The sequence below is a fragment of the Pan paniscus genome, chromosome 1 (assembly GCF_029289425.2).
Source record: "Pan paniscus chromosome 1, NHGRI_mPanPan1-v2.0_pri, whole genome shotgun sequence".
NCBI lineage: Eukaryota > Metazoa > Chordata > Mammalia > Primates > Hominidae > Pan > Pan paniscus.
In genome coordinates, this window is record NC_073249.2 from 216,434,516 (window position 1) to 216,456,076 (window position 21,561).

Consider the following 21,561-nt stretch of genomic DNA (forward strand, 5'->3'; position numbering starts at 1 on the left):
TAGGACTGAGGAGTGGGTTTTATTGTCCTTCAGAGCTCTTCAAGCTGTCCCCTCTGTCATCACTCCCTGGATGTGTGGGGCATGGTTCCTTCCCTGGGAAGGCTAAGTTAAGTTCAGTTCTGCTTTTTATTCTATGAGAACAAGTCACAGCTGCAGCTGGGCCCCATGCTGTGCCCCAAGCCCCCAACCCCGCGGTGCTCCGGCGGCTTCCTGTCCACTCTCGGGGCCCTTGGGTCCTGGCTTGCTCCAGGGTCTCGGGCTACTGGCAGCTCCTCTCCTTGGGCTCCTGGCTGCCAGGCGTTGGTGCCACTTCTTCAAGGCCTGGAACCAGGGAGAAGAGGAAATGCTATTGTTGTGGGCTTTCTCCGGGGTCTGTGCTGTGCCTGCTAGAGCAACCCCTGTACCCAGCTCCTTTTGTCCCCAGGGCCCCTCCCTCTGCCCCAAGCAGCCAGCCAGTCTTGCCCAGGCCAAATGCACAAGCTCAGAATAGATCTGATGGTGAGCTGGGAAGCTGTACTCAGAGCAGAGCAAATGAGGGAGGGGGCGCTCAGGACCCAGGCCCTCCATGGGCTAGTGTGAGTGGCAGCCATGCCTCATGCCACACCTTCTTCCCAAACTGATGGACCGGGTGGGCCTGGCCTGAGCTGGGGCCACAAATCAAATCAAGGGCTCCAGCATCCAGCCTGTGTGTTCTGTAATGGAACTGACCCCCTCCCCTGAAAACGAAGGGGCCCCGGGGCTGGCAAGCAGGGAAAGCTCCGCGGTGCGCGGCTGTGGCACAGACTTCTGGAAGGCTGGCTGAGTGGAATGCAGGGAAGAGGGCAGTACCTGGGAAAGGACCCACCCATCTTCCTGCTGCTGTAACTGCTGAGCCACTCGCAGTCGCAGGATCCGCTGCCACCACGTCTGCCAGGCCCATCTCAGGTGCCACTCCCTGAGCTTTGGGGACAGTTGGCAGAGAAGGCCTCTTGTGCTCACGCTCCCCCGCAGTCCCCAGCCCTTCTGCCTTTCTCCCCCAACACTGTTGCACCAGAGTGAAAGGGCTATGGCAAGGGGGTGCCATCTGAGGAGTATTAAGAATGCAGATTCCTGGGCCTGTCCCCCAAGGTTTTGGAGTCAGTAGGTCCAAGGGCCATACTTTTGAGAGGGGTTTGGGTTAAGTATGAGGTGAAATGGGAGATGGTCAGTGTGGAGAGGGGTGCGCCCACTCACCAGGGTCCACACCAGCTGCTCTGCCCCTTGGGCATCCACCCAGTGCTGCCATGCCACTGCCAGGCACCTGGCCTGCTGGGAACCCCGCAGCCCGTGAAGCAGTGCCTCGAGGCACCGGCGCTGCAGGTACTTCCTCCTGATGGCCAAGAGCATCGTGACCCTTCAGGGCCAGAAGGAGGGCAGAGCCATGGGCCTGGGCCTGCTTTTCCAGGATCCTGCAGGAACTAGCACTGGCCAGAGAGGGCCCAGCTGTAGCCATGGCTCAGGCAAGCCCTTCAGCCCTTGCCCCCATCCCTCGGACCCACCAAACTGCACACGCAGCTCCTCTTACCGTAGCCTCCATTTATGGGCCTCGCTTTGGGCTTTGCAGGCTCTGGGCTCAGGGCTGGAGTGCGCTCTTGGTCCCTGGTCCCTCATCCACAGGGGCAGGCCTGGGACCCAGCTACTCTGTCCAGGCCACTGTGGCCAGAGCTGGAAGGCAGGGCAGAGGGAATGTTCCCTGCACCCTGCAAAGGGGAGTTGAGTCGCAAGAGGTTAAGGTGGGTCCAGGAAGGCAGCTGCTCTTAGTGCCCGCCTAGGAGTTGAGTACAGTGAGGAGGGTGGAGGAAGGTGCTGAGCTCAGCCTTGTGCCCTGCCCCCATCTCCCCAGGCCTCCAGCCTCTCCCGGCTGCCGCCCAAAGAGAAATCACAGGGGCGGGGCAGGAATGCAAAGTGTTTTCTCAGAACAGCTGAAACATTCCGAAGAGGGAATGGATGGGGAGAATGGTCAATACACAGAAGACCGTGTCCCAAGGAGCTGATTTCCAGGCCCCTGAGGACTGGAGACCGCTTCACCCCTACACTTCAGACACCGTTTGTCCCCCGGGGCAAGGTCTCCTTACTCTGAGCCCAGGCCGTTCCCCTTGGCTTCCTCCGTCCACCCGGGCTGCACTGCAGTGATGGCGCGGGAGGCACCAGCTCTGTGGCCTGTGTCCAGCAGCTGCAGGTCTGAAGGAATAGCCAGAGAGGAGCACCTGAACCCCATGGGCTTGGACTTCCTGGGGCCCCGCTGGGATTTCTTCGCTGCTCTAGCTGGCAGGACACATCCCGGCCTCTTCTTCCACCCATTCCCTCATGTGGCTGAAGACATTCCAACAATGGGGTGGGTCCATAATAGTTAGCCCTCAGTCAGTGCCCGGAGCACAGCCCTGGGAGGGGGCTATTTCTCTCCCCACTGAAAACATTTCAAAGCTGAGTTACTTGTCTGAGGCCTCATCCCTCGGAAGCCGTCTGACTCCAGAGTCTGAGCCCCCGGCTAGTACTCTATAGAGAGGGGGCTCTCCAAAGGGGCTGCTGGGGCATGTGTGCCTGTGGCAGAAAAGAGGAGACCCTGGAATTCAGCACCCTGGGTGCCATTCCCAGCGTTTAGTTTCTAGAGGCCTCAGTTTCTCCATCAGCTTATGGGATCCTTGTCTTTACTGACAAGAATGGAATAGAAATGTAAAAGTACTCTGAAAAGCAATTGCCCTGTAACTTATCTAGAAAGAAAAGACCCTGAGACTCCAGAATCTGCTGTTGCCATAGCCCCATATGTGTGAATTCTGCAACTAGCCAAGGCTAGTTCCTTTCAATTCCATTTAAAAAACAAAAACCAGCAGGTGTGGTGGCTCATGGCGTAATGGGCCTGCCCAATGCTTTGGGAGGCCAAGGCAGGTAGATCGCTTGAGCCCAGGAGTTTGAGACAAGCCCTGGCAACATAGTGAGATCCCATTTCTACAAAAAAAAAAAAAAAAAAAAAAAAAATTAGCCGGGTGTGGTGGCACACGCCTGTAGTCTCAGCTACTGAGGTGGCTGAGGTGGGAGGATCGTTTGAGCCCTGGAGGTTGAGGCTGCAGTGAGCTGTGATCGCACCACTGCACTCTGGCCTGGGCGACAGAGTGAGACACTGTCTGAGAACAAAAAACGACTTGAAAAAAAAATCACCTTAGCTTTTTCTCTTAGAATCTTCTCTAAAATGTATTCTTTGTGGCATTCTGAAATAGGATTCATGATGATGCCTGTTGATCTTAGGGACACTACCTCACCTGCCAGTATCTTTGGGGCTGTGTCCTTCAAGGACATGTCCCCAGACTGCTGTGCAGTGTCATTTTTTGTGTTTGGTTTGGTGGTGGCTTCTTCCCCCTTGCTAGGCTATCAACCTCTTATCACCATTTGTTGGTGTCAGAACTAACTGCTTCTGGTCTGGAGAGGGACTGACCGATGCCTTTGGGTAGAGAGAATTATGAAAGAAATTTTGGTATTTTTCTACTTTATATTTTCTGAGGTTTCTGTAATAAGCATATTTCACTTTTCCAATAAGAAAAAAAAAAAAACTTGGCCTGGCACGGTGGCTCACACCTGTAATCCCAGCACTTTGGGAAGTCGAGGTGGGAGGATCACTTGAGTTCAGGAGTTCGAGACCAGCTTGGGCAATATGGTGAAACCCCGTCTACTAAAAACACAAAAATTAGCCAGGCGTGGTGGCGTGCACCTGTAGTCCCAGCTACTCAGGAAGCTGAGGCGGGAGGATCACTTGAACCCGGGAGGCAGAGGTTGCAGTGAGCTGAGATCACTCCTCTGCTTCAGCCTGGGCAATTGAGCCAGACTCTGTCTCAAAAATAAACAAAAAAACTTGACAAAAAAATGCTACTGTCCTCGTGTACCTATTCTGATCCTCAACTGCACCGTGAGAAAGCATGCATTTCAATGTCTCCCTAACAGGCTGTGACCCAACATGCTGGTCTTTGCGGCCGGACCTGCAGTGGCCTGGCACTCGAGAGGTGCCAGGTTCATCTTTGCTGATGGATTCAGAGTTGCTTGTCAGAGGCTGACTGAGAACTGGGGAGAGGTGGTGCATACGAGGTTGCTGGGCCCCTGGGGAGGCATCCAGCCATGCTGCCACCACGGGCTGAATCAAGCTGATTCTAAGGCCGGTGGTCCGAGGGTCATTTTTGGACCTCCCGCCCTGCCTAGGCTCCCTTCACCTGTTTCCAAGGGGCTGGGGCGTCCAGCAGCAGGCTCCCCCTGCTGGCCATCCGGGGCCAGAGCGTGAGGTCAGTCTGGGGCTTGGGGCGTACCTTGCCGGCCCCTGGCAGTCCCAGCCGCACCCTGAGCTGCGCTGTCCGCAGGAAGCGCCTGAGCTCAGCCGGCTGGAGCTGGGTGAGGATGGCTCGCTGGACACCGCCGCGCACCGCCGACTGCGCCGAGGCCTCTAGGACCCTGCGGGAGAGGGAGGAGTCTGCAGCCTGGGCCATCAAGGCCAGGACTCTCTGCAGGGAGCCCCCCCACCAGTGCCCTGCGGGAGGGGGCCCTCCGGGCCCAGCCCCAGGCTGGGGCCCACCCACCTCCCACACTCCCTTTTCTGGAGGGAGAATCTGGGTAAACAGGATGGAGAGCGACCTGGAAGGAGAAAATCACAGACAGGGACAAGCATCCTGTTTAGGGGCAGAGAGGGGACAGTCCTGCCAGTGCCACTTTGCCTCCCCTTCCCTGGCAAGAGCGCGTTTATGGCGCTTGCTGAGTGGCTGGCTGTGCTGGTGACTGCAAGGCATGACCATTGGAGACTTCCCCAAGGAGGGGACACACAGCAAGAGGCGGTGCCAGGATGTGGCCCAGGACTAGATGGCCAGGGCGGCCTCTCCCTGTCACCCCCAACCACCCTCTTGAGCCTTTGCCCTGCCACCCAGCCACAAATTACTCTCTACCCCTGCCAAAAACAGGCTCGAGGCCTGAGCTGGAAGCACAGAGTGGGGCTGCACTTAGACCACAGCACTCACCAGGCTCGCGGCTTCCAGGAAGCATGGGCTCGGCTGACCTGGCCCCGACAGGACTCACGCACCCACAGAGCCCAGCACCAAGTCCAGCACTGGGCTGCCTGGGCCCCAGCGCTCTCTCCTGCCTGCTGCTGGGCCTCATGGTGCATGCCCGGGGCCACCGGCCATGCTGGGAAGGCCTGTGGGGCCCGGGCCTTCTTCTGCTGCCCATCTTCCTGGCCTTGCTGCCCGCAGCTTCTCCAGCGGGCAAGGGAGGCCTGGGCCACACGCTGCTCCTGTGCCCCGGCTGCCACTTCCTGGGCTTCCCGCCATGTGGCAAACACGGCCCCCAGTGCTCTTCTCCTCAGGCCATCCTGAAAGGCTTGATGCTGGGCCCGGAGCACCCCCGTGTCTCTTACAACCTCACACCAGGCCTGGAAGTAGCTGCAAAACAGACACATTGGGCCAGGTGTGGTGGCTCATGCTTGTAATCCCAGCACTTTGGGAAGCCAAGGTGAGTGGATCACCTGAAGTCAGTTTGAGACCAGCCTGACCAACGTGGTGAAACCCCGTCTCTATTAAAAATACAAAAATTAGCCAGGCCTGGTCGTGGGCACCTGTAATCCCAGCTACTTGGGAGTCTGAGGTGGAAGAATTGCCTGAACCCAGGAGGCAGAGGTTGCAGTAAGCCGAGATCGTGCAAGTGCACTCCAGCCTGGGTGACAAGAGTGAAACTCCAACTCAAAAAAACAAAACGAAACAAAACAAAAACAGATGCATGGGAGGGCTTGTCTCGTTCTCAGAGTCAAAAGTCACATTTATTCAAAGTTACACCTGCAAATCTCCCACAAAACAGTAAACGACCAGTAACAGGTGAAAGCACTGGCTTTCCATCTTGCAACCTCAGCCTCAGAGGGCAGGGGCTGCCCTGCGAGGGGATGGGAACCAGCAGTATGGGTTCAAGTCCCACATCAGCCATGCCCTGCCTCCCATCACATGCCCAGGTGGTTGGTGAGGGAGAGGAACACCATCTCTCACTCACTGAGAAGCCAAGAAAAAAAACCATCTACGGCCAGGCACAGTGGCTCACACCTGTAATCCCAGCATTTTGGGAGGCAGAGGCGGGCGGATCACCTGAGGTCGGGAGTTCGAGACCAGCCTGACCAACATGGAGAAACCCCGTCTCTACTAAAAATACAAAATTAGCCAGGTGTGGTGCCACATGCCTGAAATCCCAGCTACTCGGGAGGCTGAGGCAGGAGAATCACTTGAACCCGGGAGGCGGAGGTTGTGGTAAGCCGAGATCGCGCCATTGCACTCCAACCTGGGCAACAAGAGCGAAACTCTGTCTCAAAAAACAAACAAACAAACAAAATAACCATCTACACCCTCAGATGCAAAAGCACAGACGTCAGCCATTCTGTAGCCAACAGTTCACTGCCCCTATGGGGACACTGAACATTCGCAAATTTGTACTGAACTGTGGGAGGAGCCATTCTGTGTCCTCTGCTTGGTTTTACAATATGCATTCATGAACTGTATACATGTTCCACCAGAACATCTTTACTTAAATGAAGATTTCACTCTCTTCTCTTAGCGACGGTGTACAGCAGAATTCTCCTTGCTGTAACTCCTCACAATGGGCGTTATGGTAGATTTCTGAGGAGTGGATTTCTCCTTCTCCTTTTTTTTTTTTTTTTTGAGATGGAGTCTCACACTGTCGCCCAGGCTGGAGTGCAGTGGTGCAATCTCGGCTCACTGCAACCTCTGCCTCCCGGATTCAAGTGATTCTCCTGCCTGAGCCCAAGTAGCTGGGACTACAGGCACCTGCCACCATGCCCGTCTAATTTTTCATATTTTTAGTAAAGATGGGGTTTCACCATGTTGGCCAGGCTGGTCTCGAACTCCTGACCTCAAGTGATCCATCTTCCTTGGCCTCCCAAAGTGCTGGGATTATAGGTATGATCCACTGTTCCCAGCTGATTTCTCCCATCTTAATCATATCCTCTAAAACCAAAGAACTGACCTGGCCAGGAGCTGGACTCCCGGGGCTTGTTGGGGCCACAGGTTAGGGGTGGGGTTTGCCACCACTCCCAAAATAAATAATAAGGTGTCAGTGGTCATGGCCCTCTGTTTCCAGGCTAGGATCTCCCTTCATGCCCCTTTTTTCCCAGGCCACAGGCCTCCTATCTGGGCCACCGTCTGAGCTTCCCACCCCCTGGGTGCTCTCCTTGCTATTCCTTGGGTGGGGAGGACCAACACCCTCCCACCCCCAGGCCCACCCACCTCTGCAGTAGCAGCTGCTCTGGCCGGGTCACTGTGCGTCTCTGATGAGCTGCTGCCTGCTGCCAGCTCCGGAACACCACCTTCTGCAGGCCCTGGAGGTGGACCTGCACCCATGTCTGGCACTTTTCATGCAGGAACTGCTGCCCTGGGGCCAGAGAGATGCTGAAGAGCCACTGGGTGCTCACCCCAGCCTCTTCCCATGGGCCTCTACGCAGCCAGCCCTTCGCCCCCTACCAGGTGGGAACAGAGGAGGCTACCCTGACTGTCTGGGTTAAAAAGCCTCTATTATGGGTGTCCTGCTGGTGACCAGGCCAGCCCAGCTCATAGAGTTGTTGGGTTTGTTTTTGTTTGTTAATTTTGCCACAGTGTTTTCAAATCTGGAGAATTCAGGTAAAAATCTAATTTTCTATTTTTTTTTTTTTTGAGACGGAGTCTCACTCCGTCGCCCAGGCTGGAGTGCAGTGGCCCGATCTCAGCTCACTGCAACCTCTGCCTCCTGGGTTCATGCCGTTCTCCTGCCTCAGCCTCCCGAGTAGCTGGGACTACAGGCGCACACTACCACGCCTGGCTAATTTTATGTATTTTTAGTAGAGACGGGGTTTCACCATGTTAGCCAAGATGGTCTCGATCTCCTGACCTCGTGATCCGCCAGTCTGGGCCTCCCAAATTGCTGAGATTACAGGCGTGAGCCACTGCACCCGGCCCAAAAATCTAATTTTCAATTTTTCTGTAAAAACTAGAAGTTCTGGAAACACTGGCTCAGTGTTCCTGCCGGGGAATGATTGGGCTGCATAAGCAGCTGTCTCCAGCGGACAGGACATGACTTTCTAGAACCACCACAGCCCTGCCTGCCAGCTCATGAATGCGATATGTCGGTGTAGTGGGCAGCCTCCAAGACAGCATCCTGTGTTCGTGTCCTGGGCAATGCCCCGCCTTGAATACGGGCTGGGTTTAATTAGCTTCTAACAGACAGAATTTGGCAGAAGCAATGGGATGTCACTTCTGATATCAGGTTATAAAAAGACTGGTTGGGGCCGGGTGCGGTGGCTCACGCTTGTAATCCCAGCACTTTGGAAGCCGAGGCGGGTTGATCACTTGAGATCAGGAGTTCGAGACCAGCCTGGCCAACATGGTGAAACCCCGTCTCCACTAAAAATACAAAAATTAGCCAGGCGTGGTGGCAGGCGCCTGTAATCCCAGCTACGAGGGGAGCTGAGGCAGGAGAATTGCTTGAACCCAGAGGGTGGAGGTTGCAGTGAGCCAAGATCGCACCACTGCATGCCTGGGCAACACAGCGAGATCGTCTCAAAAAAAAAAAAAAAAAAAGACTGGTTGGGCCATGCAACAGCTCTTTTTGCCCAGAGGCCAAGACCCAGAGAGCAAGCCTGCCTTGGGACCATCCCTCCTCCCTTCACTGGCCACATTCCTCAGGGCTTCTAACACACTGCACCCTCAGCCAGCTCTGCAAATCCAGTCCTTCCCACTGCCCTATTTTGCTGACCCCTTCCCACGCCTCAACTTCTCTCGCCACTGCTCTGCCCGCTGAGCCCTTCTCACCTCCTCCTGGGACCCTCCCTGACTAACTCTGCTGGCCCCTAAGGGCACCATGACTCTGCCCACTTCTCTCCCAACTCAGGGCTCAGACCAGTGACTCCTAGAGGCCAGGTGAGGATAAGGATGAAGATAAAGGTGATGACGTAGGGACTACATTATCCCCATTTTACAGATGTGTAAGCTGAGACTCAGGGAGGTTAACTAGGTTGTTTAAGTTTCACACAGTCAGGGTATGGAAGAGCAGGGATTCAAACTCAAGACTACAGAGTCCAAGCCCCCAGGTTCTGCTCTGCCACCTGACTCCTGGGTGTGCCCTGTGGGGGTCTCATCACCAGACTTTGCTAGGGGATGGGAGGGTATGGCGGGTGGTGAGGCACTCTGCAGAGTCACTGTCCCTCTCGGAAATTTCACAGCTGAGGTCTATTCATTTGCTCATTCATAGCACAATGTGTAAGAGTTGGTCAGCCTGTTTTCTTTGAACCCAGCTAGGTTAGTGTCACAGCTCAGCAGACCTCTCTGATCAATTGCATTTGTTAGCTATGGCTGTGTAACAAATTACCCAAGTACTTATTAGTTTTAAACCACAGATGTTTGTTATCTCACAGTTTCTATGGGTCAGGAGTCCAGATGTAGCTTAGCCTCTGCCTCAAGTTCTCCCATGAGGTTACAGTCAAGTCGTTGGCCAGGGCTGCAGTCTGGGTCTCAGACAGACCCTGGCCCTGCCCTCACCCACAGTGCCCCCGACCAAGTCTCCACTCACCCTGCCAACAGGAGTGCCAGTGGCATAGGGCATCTCGTGCCAGCCACCAGCCCCGCTCCTGGGCCCACCGCTTCACCAGCCGTGACTGCAGCAGCCGCTGACGCCACAGGCCCAGCACAGCCCTGCAGGTCCGATCCCAGGCCCGGTGGGAAGCCAGCTCTCTCCAGCGGCTCCAGCTGAGGAAGATGCTGGGAAAGGGAGGGTCCACCCTGAGGATGGCCACTGTCCCCCAAATCCCAGGCCAGCCCTGCCCCGCCCTCCTTTCTCTTCCTCTCCCCAGCAGCAGGAGGCTCTGGGTGACTCTTCTGTTTCCATTATGGGAGGGTGGGTTGCTGGGGACTGGAGGGGCCAAGCACCTCTCCCAGGGTCACGATGATGAGTGGTGGGGATAGGGTGGGATTCTAGACCCCCACTGCCAAGTCCTGTGCTCAACCACTAGCCATAAACATTGCTATGGACTGAGCACTCACAACGTGCCACACACGGCATTGGGGAATGTATGTGCCGTGCCTCGCCATTGCCCCACTGGAGCGAGTACTATTAACCCCATTTTACAGATAGGCAAATAGGGCACAGAGAAGTTATGCAACTTGCCCAAGATCACACAGCCAGTGAGGGGCAAAGCTGGGATTAGAACCCAGGGAGACCAACTCTGATGCATTGTGCTATAAATGAATAAATGAAGGAACCTCAGCTGCGAAATCTCCAAGAGGAACAGTGACTCTGCAGAGTGCCTCACCACTCCCCGACACCCTCTCAGTAGGACGGGGCAGGAAGACAGGAGGAACTGAAGCCCCCTGAGGTGCAGACCCCAAGGGGCTGCTGCTGTGAAGGCCAAGGGTGGATGGGAGAAGGGGCCGGGAAACAGTAAGTCCATAGAGTGGCGGGCGGATGGGGAGGGATCCCTACCGCCTCTGGCGGGTATGCTGGTACCACCTGGCTGTGCCCTGGAACTGCTGGGCCCGTGCCTGCCAGAGCAGAAGGCACTGCCCCTGCTGCCGCTGCCCAGCTGCCCACAGAAGGCTCCCCTGGAGAGTATCCGGGAGGGTGGGGGCCCTGGGAACCTGGGGAAGGAGATGTGGAGTCCTTGGTCCCCTACCCTGTCCCCTTCCCACAATCTCCACCCATCCACCCCTACCTGCCCCAGCCCCTCCCCACCCTCCTACCTCTCACCTTCTCCAGAGAGTCTTGGAGTGTGCTGCTGCCCAGTGGCTCCAGAGCCGAGGGGGTCTTGGTGCAGCTTGATGTGGCATCTGGGCCCAATGCCCTCAAGTGCCACCATCTCAGGCTGCGCTGCAGCATCCGCTGCTGCAGGCCCTGGAAGAAGGAGCTAGAGAAGGGGCAGGTGAGTGCCCCACCCAGCCTCACCCTCAGGCTGTGCAGGGTGGCCAAGCAGGGGCTACCCTACCCTGGCCGCTGTGAAAGAGATGGGCTGAAAGGGTGCTCGCCACAGGCCAGACGCTGGGCTAGCGTTCCACGCTGTTGCCCCCCACAGCGGCTGCATGCTGGGATCACTGGGGGCTTCAAGAGATACCGATGCCCACCAGGGTCCCACCCTAGATTCTGCTAGATTCTGACTTAATGGTCAGGGTACAGCCTGGGCTTCCAGACTTTTTCTGGGGTTCTCTGAGTGACCTCAGTGAGCAGCTGAGACTGGGCTGACTGGGCTGATGCTTTTTTTTTTTTTTTTTTTTTTGAGACAGGGTCTGGCTCTGTGACCCAGGCTGGAGTGCAGTGGGACAATCTTAGCTCACTGCAACCTCTGCCTCCTGGGTTGAAGCGATTCTCCCGCCTCAGCCTCCCGAGCAGCTGGGATTACAGGTGCGTGCCACCACGTCTGGCTAACCGAGCTAGTGCTCCACCTGCTTCACTGGCTGGCCTCATCATGCTCCCGGGGTGGCTGGGAGCCCATGCAGCTGATCAGAGGTGGAGCTGGTCCCCAGGCCCAGGGATCCCAGACTCCAGAGGCCACCCCTACAACCACACCAGTACTGCTGCCTGCACTCACTTATAAAGATAAGAAAGCTGAGCCCGGGGGAAGATCATTTCCCCAAACTCCAAATAGCAGCAGACCTGGGACTCATCTAGGCCCAGGAGGGTGCCCCAGGAGAGCTGCCAGGAGATATGAACTGTGCCCTGAAGTCCAAAGGCCAGAGGATGAGCTGGAGAGGGAGGGCCTGGGGGTTGTGGGGCAGGCATGTGAGCAGTGCCCCCATATTCTGAAAGGTCACGGTGAACTGAATTCCCCTGAAGTTGCAGGGGTACACTGAAAGAGGCTGAGGGTCCAAGTGGACCACGTGGGTGTATGGCTTTCAAAGACAGAATTCCTTTTTTTTTTTTTTGAAATGGATTCTCGCTCTGTCGTCTAGGGTGCAGTGGCATGATCTTGGCTCACTGCAACCTCTGCCTCCTAGGTTCAAGCCATTCTTCTGCCTCAGCCTCTCAAGTAGCTGGGATTACAGGCGAGCACCACCACGCCTGGCTAACTTTTGTATTTTTAATAGAGATGGGGTTTCGCCGTGTTGACCAGGCTGGTCTCAAACTCTTGACCTCAGGTGATCCACTGGCCTCGGCCTCTTAAAGTGCTGGGATTACAGGTGTGAGCCACCACGCCCAGCCAAGGACAGAATTCTTAACCCTGCAACTGCTCGCTTCCATTCCTCCTGACATCCCCTCCGGGAAGCTGGCTTCTCCTGATCGCCACCCTCCCCTCACCTACAGCCTTCGTCTGGGCTCCGAATTCCAGCAGTGACCATCTTGTGTGGGGGCAGCACCCAGGTCTCAACACAGGACCTTCTTGCTCCTGACTCCCACTGGGATTTACAGCAAGCTGCTCCAGCCCTCTGAGCCTCAGTTTCTCTAGTTGTGTAATGAGGCCAATGGGAGAGGAGATAAAAGCTTGATACCTGGCTCCTGCCCTTGTTCCTTTACAGTATTTATTCTGTGCCTGCAACATGCCAGGCACCTGCAGGGAGCTGGGAGCCAGCGGTGACAGCCAGACAGACATGGTTCCTGCCATCAGGGACTTACACTTGGCAGAGAGACGGGCATTCACTAGGGTTCCGGCCACCCCTGTAGAGCTCCATGTCTGTGTCTCTGGCAGCCCCCTGGCCCCCAGTGGCCCTCTGCTCAATCACTGTTCCAGTGTCCCTAGGCCACCTCCCAGGGCCTGACATCGGCTGGGCACCGCAGTGTGCCAGGCCCTGTGCAGGGCCACAGGGAGGAGTGGGATGCAGTTACTGCCCTATGGGATATTCCTCCCGCATTCCTCCTGGCGCTGAGCACTGCTCACGTGCCCACCCCACAGCCCCCAGGCCCAACCCCAGGTCACAAGCTCGAGGACACCTACTTGGCCCACTGGCGCTGGAAAAGCCGCATCTTCCACAGCAGCAGCGCCCAGCAGAGGGCCAGTGTCCGGCAGGCATCCTGCAGGGAGCCCCGGCCTTGCTCCTGCAGCCTCTGGGCCTGGCCCACTGCACCCAGGCCACAGGCTCCAGGGCCTGCGGTGTAGACAGCCTCACGTCCTGAGAAACCGTCAAGAGTCCAGTCAGCTGCCTCCCCACTGACCTCACTCTGCCCACAGCCATTGATAGCTGCTGCCTCGGGCCCCTCTTGGGAGCTCTCCCCTCTTGTCCCGTCCCACCGCTTCCAAGCCCTCCCCTCCAGGTCACCTCAAAGATCCCATCTTCCCCAGTTAAGTGTTTTTTATTTTTTATTTTTTATTTTTTTGAGACAGAGTTTTGCCCTTGTCGCCCAGGCTGGAATGCAATGGCATGATCTCAGCTCACTGCAACCTCAGCCTCCTGGGTTCAAGCGATCCTTGTGCCTCAGCCTCCCGAGTAGCTGGAATTACAGGCATGTGCCACCATACCCGGCTGAGTTTTGTATTTTTAGTAGACACAGGGTTTCACCATGTTGGCCAGGCTGGTCTGGAACTCCTGACCTCAGGTGATCCACTCTCCTCGGCCTCCCAAAGTGTGGGATTACAGGCGTGAGCCACTACACCAGGCCCCTAGTTAAGTTTTGGGGTGGGGATTAGGGCTGTGTGTCCCCCATCACACCAGGAGCTTCCCAAGAGAAGGGCCCACATCCCTTCTGGGCAGGATCTGGGATACCAGCACCGAGAGAGCCTGCAGTGGGAGGAGCAGAACTAAGTCTCTCACCCACAGCAGCTCATAATGGGACATAGGGATGTGGCTCAGCCGGGGCCTGCCCACTCTGGGACCCCTCCTGCACCCTCCCAGGCCTACAGGCTGCCCTCCTAGAAAGCCCCAGTTCTATCACCTCCCACAGGAATTCACATATTCAACTGGGGACCACTGAAGAAGGGGCTTAAGTGACACGGTTTGCTGGGGCGGAAGCCAACACTAGCTCACCTGGTTTCTGCCGGCAGAGGGACAACTGGGTCACCTTTGCCCCATCTGATTCCCGGAGCTGCTTCATCCGCACCCACTGTTCCAGGCATTTCCTCAGGGTCCCCGTCCGGCGGTCAGCCAGGTGGTCTTGGTACTGGGACCCTCTTTGCACGAACTGCTGCCACGCCCCGAAGCACCTGGGAGAACAGAGGGAAAGTACCCATGTCAATTGCAAGATCTGATGACTGCGGCTCCAGCTGCCTGCCGTTGCCAGACACACTACCCAGGCTTTGGGCAAGCCACTTCATCTCTCTGAGCCTCCGTGTTTTGTTGTTGTTGTTTGTAGACGGAGTTTCACTCTTTTGCCCAGGCTGGAGTGCAATGGTGCGATCTCTGGTCACTGCAACTTCCACCTCCTAGGTTCAAGAGATTCTCCTGCATCAGCCTCCCAAGTAGCTGGGACTACAAGCATGCACCACCATGCCCGGCTAATTCTTTTTGTATTTTTAGTAGAGATGGGGTTTCTCCATGTTGGCCAGGCTGGTCTTGAACTCCTGACCTCAAGTGATCCAGCCGCCTTGGCCTCCCAAAGTGCTGGGATTACAGGCTTGAGCCACCGCGTCTGGCCAAGCCTCCGTTTTCTCATCTGTAAAATGGGGCTGCTTTGAAGATGCATTGCATGTCACCTGCTCAGGCCATGACACTATCACCTCTGGCAGCGTGGTGGCCTCAGCAGCCTCTGACCTGGCCTCCCTGCATCCACTTTCGGCCTCCTCCAGTCATTTCCTATTCAGTAACCCAGTGGTGTTTTTCCAATCTCAAATCAAATCATCAGAGTCACCTGCTAATCCTCCAGCGGTAGCCTCCTTGCTCTACCATCAAATTTCAACCCCTCCCCACAGCCAACAAGGTGCTGATCTGGCCCCCACAGATTTTTCCAATCTCATCTTCAACTACCCTCAGCCCCCCTACCCTGTACTAACAAGGGTCCAGTTCGGCTCTGCTACGCCTCAGGATCTTACACTCCTGGCCAGAGGCCTCTGAACACTCTACCCTTCTCTGATCTTCCTCCACCAGGCAACTCTTCATCCTTCACATCACCACTGAACCTTGGTCTAGGTCAGCTTCCTGCACTAAAAATTCTCACAGAAAACTTCACCAGGGGGATGTAGTCAGCAAAATGCAGACAGTGGGAAACTAGCAGGCAAGCAAGTTGATTTCTTCAACAAATAACATGCAAACAAAAAAATGAAGGGGAGCCTATAGTTTACAAAGATTTTAACAGGCCGGGCGTGGTGGCTCACACCTGTAATCCCAGCACTCAGGGAAGCCGAGGAGGGAGGATTGCTTGAGCCCAGGCTGGAGTGCAGTGGTGCGATCATGGCTCACCAGTGGGACTCTGTCTCTACCAAAATTTTTAAAAATTCGCCAGGCATGGTAGCTCACACCTGTAATCTCAGCACTTTGGGAGGTCAAGGTGGGCGAATTGCTTGAGTCCAGGAGTTCGAGGCCAGCCTGAGCAACATGGCAAAAAATTAAATCTCTACAAAAAATTTAAAAATTAGCCAGGTGTGGTGGTACGCACCTATAGTCCCAGCTACTTGGAGGTAGAGGTGAGAGGATCCCTTGAGCCTAGGAATTTGAGGCTACAGTGAGACATGATTGCACCACTGCACTCCAGCCTGGGTGACACAGTAAGACCCTGTCTCTAATTTTTTTTTAATTAAAAATAAAAAGACTTGAATGACTTATCAACCAACTGCCATACATGGACCTCATTGCAAACTCTAATACAATATATACTTGCAAATGTGAATACTGGCCAGATATTCATGAGTATTAAGGAACAGTTGTTTCATTATTTTTTAGTTGTGAGAGTGGTATTGTGGTTATGTTTTTATTATTTATTTATTTACTTATTTCTGAGATGGAGTCTCACTCTGTCGCCTAGGCTGGAGTGCAGTGGCACGATCTCGGCTCACTGCAACCTCTGCCTCCCGGGGTTCAAGCAATTCTCGTGCCTCAGCTTCCTGAGTAGCTGGGATTACAGGTGTTCACCATCATGCTCGACAAATTTTTGTATTTTTAGTAGAGACGGGGTTTCACCATGTTGTCCAGGCTGGTCTCGAACTCCTGACCTCAAGTGATCCACCTGCCTCGGCCTCCCAAAGTGCTGGGATTACAGGCATGAGCCACCGCGCCTGGCCAGTGGTTACGTTTCTAAAGAGTCCTTATCTTTTAGAGAGGCATATAAAAATATTTATGGACGAAATGGTATAATGCATGGGATTTGCCTCAAAATAATTTGGAGCGGGGGATGTATTTGGAGTACACATGAAACAAGCTTCAAGAGAGGCTGATTTTGTTGAAGCTGGGTGATTGGTGCGCTGGGGTTTATTATCCTATCTGCTCTACTTTTGAGTAAGAAAAATGCCCCACAGGCTGGGTGCGGTGGCTCATGCCTGTAATCCCAGCACTTTGGGAGGCCGAGGTGGGTGGATCACCTGAGGTCAGGACCAGCCTGACCAATATGGTGAAACCCCGACTCTGCTAAAAATACAAAAAAAATTAGCCGGGCGTGGTGGCATGTGCCTGTAGTCCCAGGTACTTGGGAGGTGAGGCAGGAGAATCGCTTGAGCCCAGGAGGTGGAGGTTGCAGTGAGCCGAGATCGTGCCACTGCACTCTAGCCTGGGTGACAGAGCGAGACTCCGTCTCAAATAATAATAATAATAATAATAATAATAATAATATAATAATGCCCCATAATAAAAAGTTAACTACCAGGGAGCAAAAAAAGAAACTCATAGATCTGTGTTCCTTCTCTTCACAACACTTAAGCCAGGTGGTATTCACATACACCCTTGGGACTGCTAGTTTCCTGTCTGTTCCCCCACCAGCCATGGGTTCCACTGTGATGATGGGCAGAGGTGGGAGGCCGGGACTAAGCTTTGCTTATATCCAAATCCCAGCCAGTGGGGCGGGCTAGCATGTTCTAGGCATGCTCAGTCGATGGCTGCTTTCATTTCCTATTTGCATCCTTGCCTCTCAATACTAGGAGTCAAGAGCTGACTTAAAGGGAAGTGGGGGCCAGGCATGCTGGCTCATGCCTGTAATCCCAGCACTTCTGGAGGCCAAGGTGGGCAGATCACTTGAGTTCAGGAGTTCGAGACCAGCCTGGGCAACATGGTGGAACCCTGTCTCTATCAAAAATACAAAAAATTAGCTGTGCGTGGTGGCGCATGCTTATGGTCCCAGCTACTTCAGAGGCTGAGGTGGGAGGATTGCTTGAGCCAGGGAGGTGGAGGGTGCAGTGAGCAAGATGGTGCCACTGTACTTCAGCCTAGGTGACAGAGTGAGACCTCATCTCAAAAAAAAGGGAAGGGCATCCTACCTGCACAGCCTAGCTCTCTGGTGCTGGGGGCTCAGTGGGGCCACCCAAGCTACACCTGCAACAGTAGAGTGCCAGGCCTGGGGGAAGCTCCCTGTCCTCTGTGTGGCCCTGGTGTCCTTCCGCAGAGTCTCCCTCTCCTGTCTGGCCCGTTTCTTCTGTTGGCACCACAGGAAGAACACTAAGGAGAGAGGGAGGAGGGAGAGAAAAGAGAGAGTAAGCAGATGGGAGGATCTGAGCCAGGAGGGGCCCCTGACATGTGGGGTGCCTGTCGCAGGGCACCCCCCATCTCTGAGTAAGTGAAGTCTAGCTCCAATACTCCAGCCTCTGGTGTGGGCCTGCATCAGCGTATCAGCCCAGAAATGCAGGCCGTGCTCCTCTCATGCTGTGTGTCCTCAAACAAGTCGCTTAACTTATCTGTGCCTCAGTTCCCCATCCGTAAAATGGGCACAGTTCCTCTTGGAGGTCACTGTGAGGCTCAAATGAGATTGTCTCTGGGAATGTGCCAAAGCAGATGCACAATAAACATTCATTCGCCCAGGGTCCCCCGCCCCTGCCCAGTGCGGAGCTCAGGCCCTGCGTGGCCAGGCTCCATCTCCCTGCTTTCCCAGCACCCCACGTCTCACCAGCCAGTTGCAGGGCCTGCAGGATCTGGACTCTCTCGTGTCTGCTGTCTGTTCTCTGCCTAGGATGTGACAGAAGCCACTGAGCTCTCTCCTCCTCCCTCAGACTTCCTGGACTAAAAGCAAAGTTGCCCAGAGAGAAGCTGATGACCCGGGAGGAAGGGCACACGGTCCCAACCTGTCCGCCCCACCCCAGGCAGGTGCGGTCTGCCCTTGGGAGCAGGGGGCGCTGAGTCCTCCTACCCTCTTCTGGACAGTTTATTTTATGTCGGATTTAAAAGCTTTTGCTGGGGGGAGGTTCTGCTCTTGATTTATTCTCTTTAATACTATTTGGATTTTTTTAAAACAACAAACGTATTAAAATAAATATCATTTAAATAATTATTTAAATACATTTGTTCAATTTAAAAATAAGAACATGGCCAGGCATGGTGGCTCACACCTGTAATCCCAGGACTTTAGGAGGCTGAGACGGGCAGATCACTTGAAGCCAGGAGTTTGAGACCAGCCTGGCCGACATAGTGAAACTCCGTCTCTACTACAAAAAAAAAAAAAAATATATATATATATATATATATATATACACACACACACACATATACACACACACACTGCCAGAGGTGATATACACACACACACACACACACAAATTAGCCAGTGTGGTGGCACACACTTGTAGTCCCAGCTACTCAGGAGGCTGAGGCATGAGAATTGCTTGAGCCTGGGAAGCACAGGTGGCAGTGAGCAGAGATCGCACTACTGTACTCCAGCCTGGGTGACAGAGCAAGGCTCTGTTTCAAAAAAAAAAAAAAAAAAATACCCAACTGTAGTAGAAAATTGGGGAAATAAAGAAAAAAATAACCAGAGGCCGGGCGCAGTGGCTCACACCTATAATCCCAGCACTTTGGTAGGTTGAGGCAGGCAGATCATTTGAGGCCAGGAGTTTGAGACCAGCCTGACCAACATGGCGAAACCCCATCTCTACTAAAAATACAAAAAAAAAAAAAATCAGCCAGGCGTGGTGGTGTGTGCCTGTAATCCCAGCTACTTGGGAGGCTGAGGCGGGAGAATCGCTTGAACCCAGGAGGCAGAGGTTGCAGTGAGCCAGATTGTTCCACACACTCCAGCCTGGGCAACAGAGCGATACTCTGACTCGAAAAAAAAGAAAAAAGAAAAAAAAAGAAAAATATAACCGAGTTTAATCCCACTGTCCCAGAGATAAGCATAGTTTCCATTTTAGCATTTTTAAATGAAATATCTTTTACTCCTTAATTGTGGTAAAATACACGTCAGAAAGTTTACCATTGTAACCATTTTTAAGTGTACAATTCAGCAGTGTTAGGGATTTTCACATTGCACATTTTCAGGTTTCTTTTTTTTCTTTCCGGTCCTTTTTCTATGCACCATGTGGTTTCTATGCAACTATGTGGTTGGGAAAAATATTTTGGATACATTTTTATGCTCCTTTAAGAAAAATTTAACATTGCCACACCATTTTCCCTTGTTTTTTTAAAAATGCTATGCAAATATTCACAAAAATACTTCCAGGGAGGGGGCTATGAAAGGATGAAGCTTTCAAGTTAATTAATATACTTCCAACTATTTGTAATATTTTTCAAATTGAGCATGCATTACTGCTATGATTGGAAACATAACCAGTAAAAAATCTTCCTGGCCAGGCGCGGTGGCTGGCTCATGCCTGTAATCCCAGCTCTTTGGGAGGCTGAGGCGGGCGGATCACGAGGTCAGGAGATCGAGACCATCCTGGCTAATACGGTGAAACCCCATCTCTACTAAAAATACAAAAAATTAGCCTGGCGAGGTGGCGGGTCCCTGTAGTCCCAGCTACTCGGGAGGCTGAGGCAGGAGAACAGCATGAACCTGGGAGGCGGAGCTTGCAGTGAGCTGAGATCGCGCCACTGCACTCCAGCCTGGGCGACAGAGCGAGACTCCATCTCAAAAAAAAAAAAAAAAAAATCTTCCTAAACATCATATTGGATGGTTGCTAATTGTTCATCACATGGTCAAACCATCATTTCCTCACTCACTGTTGAGCATTTAGGCTGCTTTTCAGTTTATTTTTTTGAGACAGGGTCTTGCCCTGTTGCCCAGGCTGGAGTGCAGTGGCATGATCATAGCTCACTGCAGCCTTGATTTCCTGGCCTCAAGTGATCCTCCTGCCTCAGTCTCTAGAGTAGCTGGGACTACAAGCATGCCCCCATGCCTGGCTAAATGTTTACATTTTTTTGCTAGAGATGGGGTCTCGCTATGTTGCCCAGGTTGGTGTCTAACTCCTGGCCGAGGCCTCCCAAAGTGTTGGGATTATAGGTGTGAGCCACCGTGCCTGGCTGTTTTGAAGTTTTTACAATTATAAATGATGCCATGATGGACATCTTTTTTGCATAAATCTTTGCCCACATCTGCTTATTTCATTCCCATTCTTTTGTGGGGATGAGGAAGTAGTGGGGGCAAGGCAGGAAGTTGGGGAAGGAAGGCCACCGGCTTCCTAGGCAACACTGACCAACCTGGTGTGTTCCAGCCTGCTTCTCTGGGCGGGGTCCACCACTGTGCTTCTTCCCAAGGAGAGGCCTTTGCCCTGGGCTCTCCTGGAGGGCGGGGACCCTGGCCCAGCCTGCATGTGGGGCTGCACTTGTTTCTGCTGTAAAGCCAGGTTTCTCCACTGGCTCAAGAGAGAAGGGGAAAGGAGATGTTGGCCTTGAATCTGCCTCCCAAGGGAACACCAGGCAGGGGCGGGGACAGGAGTAACACATGCCTATCAGATTCCACAGCCTGTGGTCTTAACCATTACTCTGCCTATTCATTCCTTCTTTGGGAATGAAGGAATGAATGAATGAACAAATATAGAGCGATGCATCCCAAGAGGCAACGCTTTCCTTAAAAGATGAAAGCTGCGACTGGACCCTCTCAGAGCACCCCTTTCCCAAGGAGGGAAGGACACAGATGCTCCCTCCCAGCCCTGGCTGGCAAACCTCTAATAAAAAATAGCAACCACTTATCTACTAGCTTGCTATATGCTAGGCAGAGTTCTGAGTCCCTTATTAATTTAATCTCACAACGACCCTGAGAGAGGTATGTTCTATTATCATCATCATCCCATTTTAGAGAGAAAGAGACTGGGGCACAGAGAGGTTAGGTAACTTGCCCAAGGTCACGCAGCTAGAAAGTGGTAGAGGGGGAGGATTTGAACTCAGGCAGAGCTGATTCAGGTGTGTGGACTCACAACTACACCCTTTACTGCTGATCATTCATGAGGTGCAACCTATGCCCAGTGGGTGTCCTCTCCGTAGACTGAGTCTCCTCCCCAGACACACCACTGCTTCACACAGCCCCCTGGCCCAACCTGGAGACCGCTGACCTCTCGGAAGCTCCGGACCAGCAGAACCTTTGTGTACTGCCCCCATGCTGCCTCCAGCTGAGCCTCCCAGAGCCACAGGGCCTGAAGGCCCTTTCGCAACAGCTGCCAGCGGCCCAATGCCACTGCCGCCGCCGCTGGCTCCCGCTGCCTCTTCACCAAGTGCCTCCAGGATCGAAAACATCTGGACAACAGCTGCCAGCTGGGGACAGACCAGGGCTGATCAGGGTGTGGACTGC

At 53.9% G+C, this 21,561-nt stretch overlaps 1 protein-coding gene across 2 annotated transcripts in view; it reads right to left on the bottom strand.

The window, feature by feature from the left end:
* C1H1orf167 (chromosome 1 C1orf167 homolog) overlaps window positions 1-21,561 on the bottom strand; it is a 26,726-nt gene continuing 5,165 nt past the window's right edge. The window contains exons 4-20 of one of the 2 annotated variants that reach the window (XM_063601930.1): window positions 21,326-21,524; window positions 20,475-20,629; window positions 17,953-18,065; window positions 17,330-17,507; window positions 13,959-14,134; window positions 12,932-13,106; window positions 10,756-10,912; window positions 10,492-10,646; window positions 9,583-9,770; window positions 7,269-7,413; window positions 5,007-5,426; window positions 4,308-4,449; window positions 2,094-2,199; window positions 1,544-1,718; window positions 1,213-1,442; window positions 845-939; window positions 1-321 (exon numbers count right to left, since the gene is read on the bottom strand). In XM_063601930.1, coding sequence (XP_063458000.1) covers window positions 145-321; window positions 845-939; window positions 1,213-1,442; window positions 1,544-1,718; window positions 2,094-2,199; window positions 4,308-4,449; window positions 5,007-5,426; window positions 7,269-7,413; window positions 9,583-9,770; window positions 10,492-10,646; window positions 10,756-10,912; window positions 12,932-13,106; window positions 13,959-14,134; window positions 17,330-17,507; window positions 17,953-18,065; window positions 20,475-20,629; window positions 21,326-21,524 — 2,986 coding nt within the window. In that variant the 3' untranslated portion in view covers window positions 1-144. The other variant, XR_010111306.1, reaches the window with a different exon arrangement.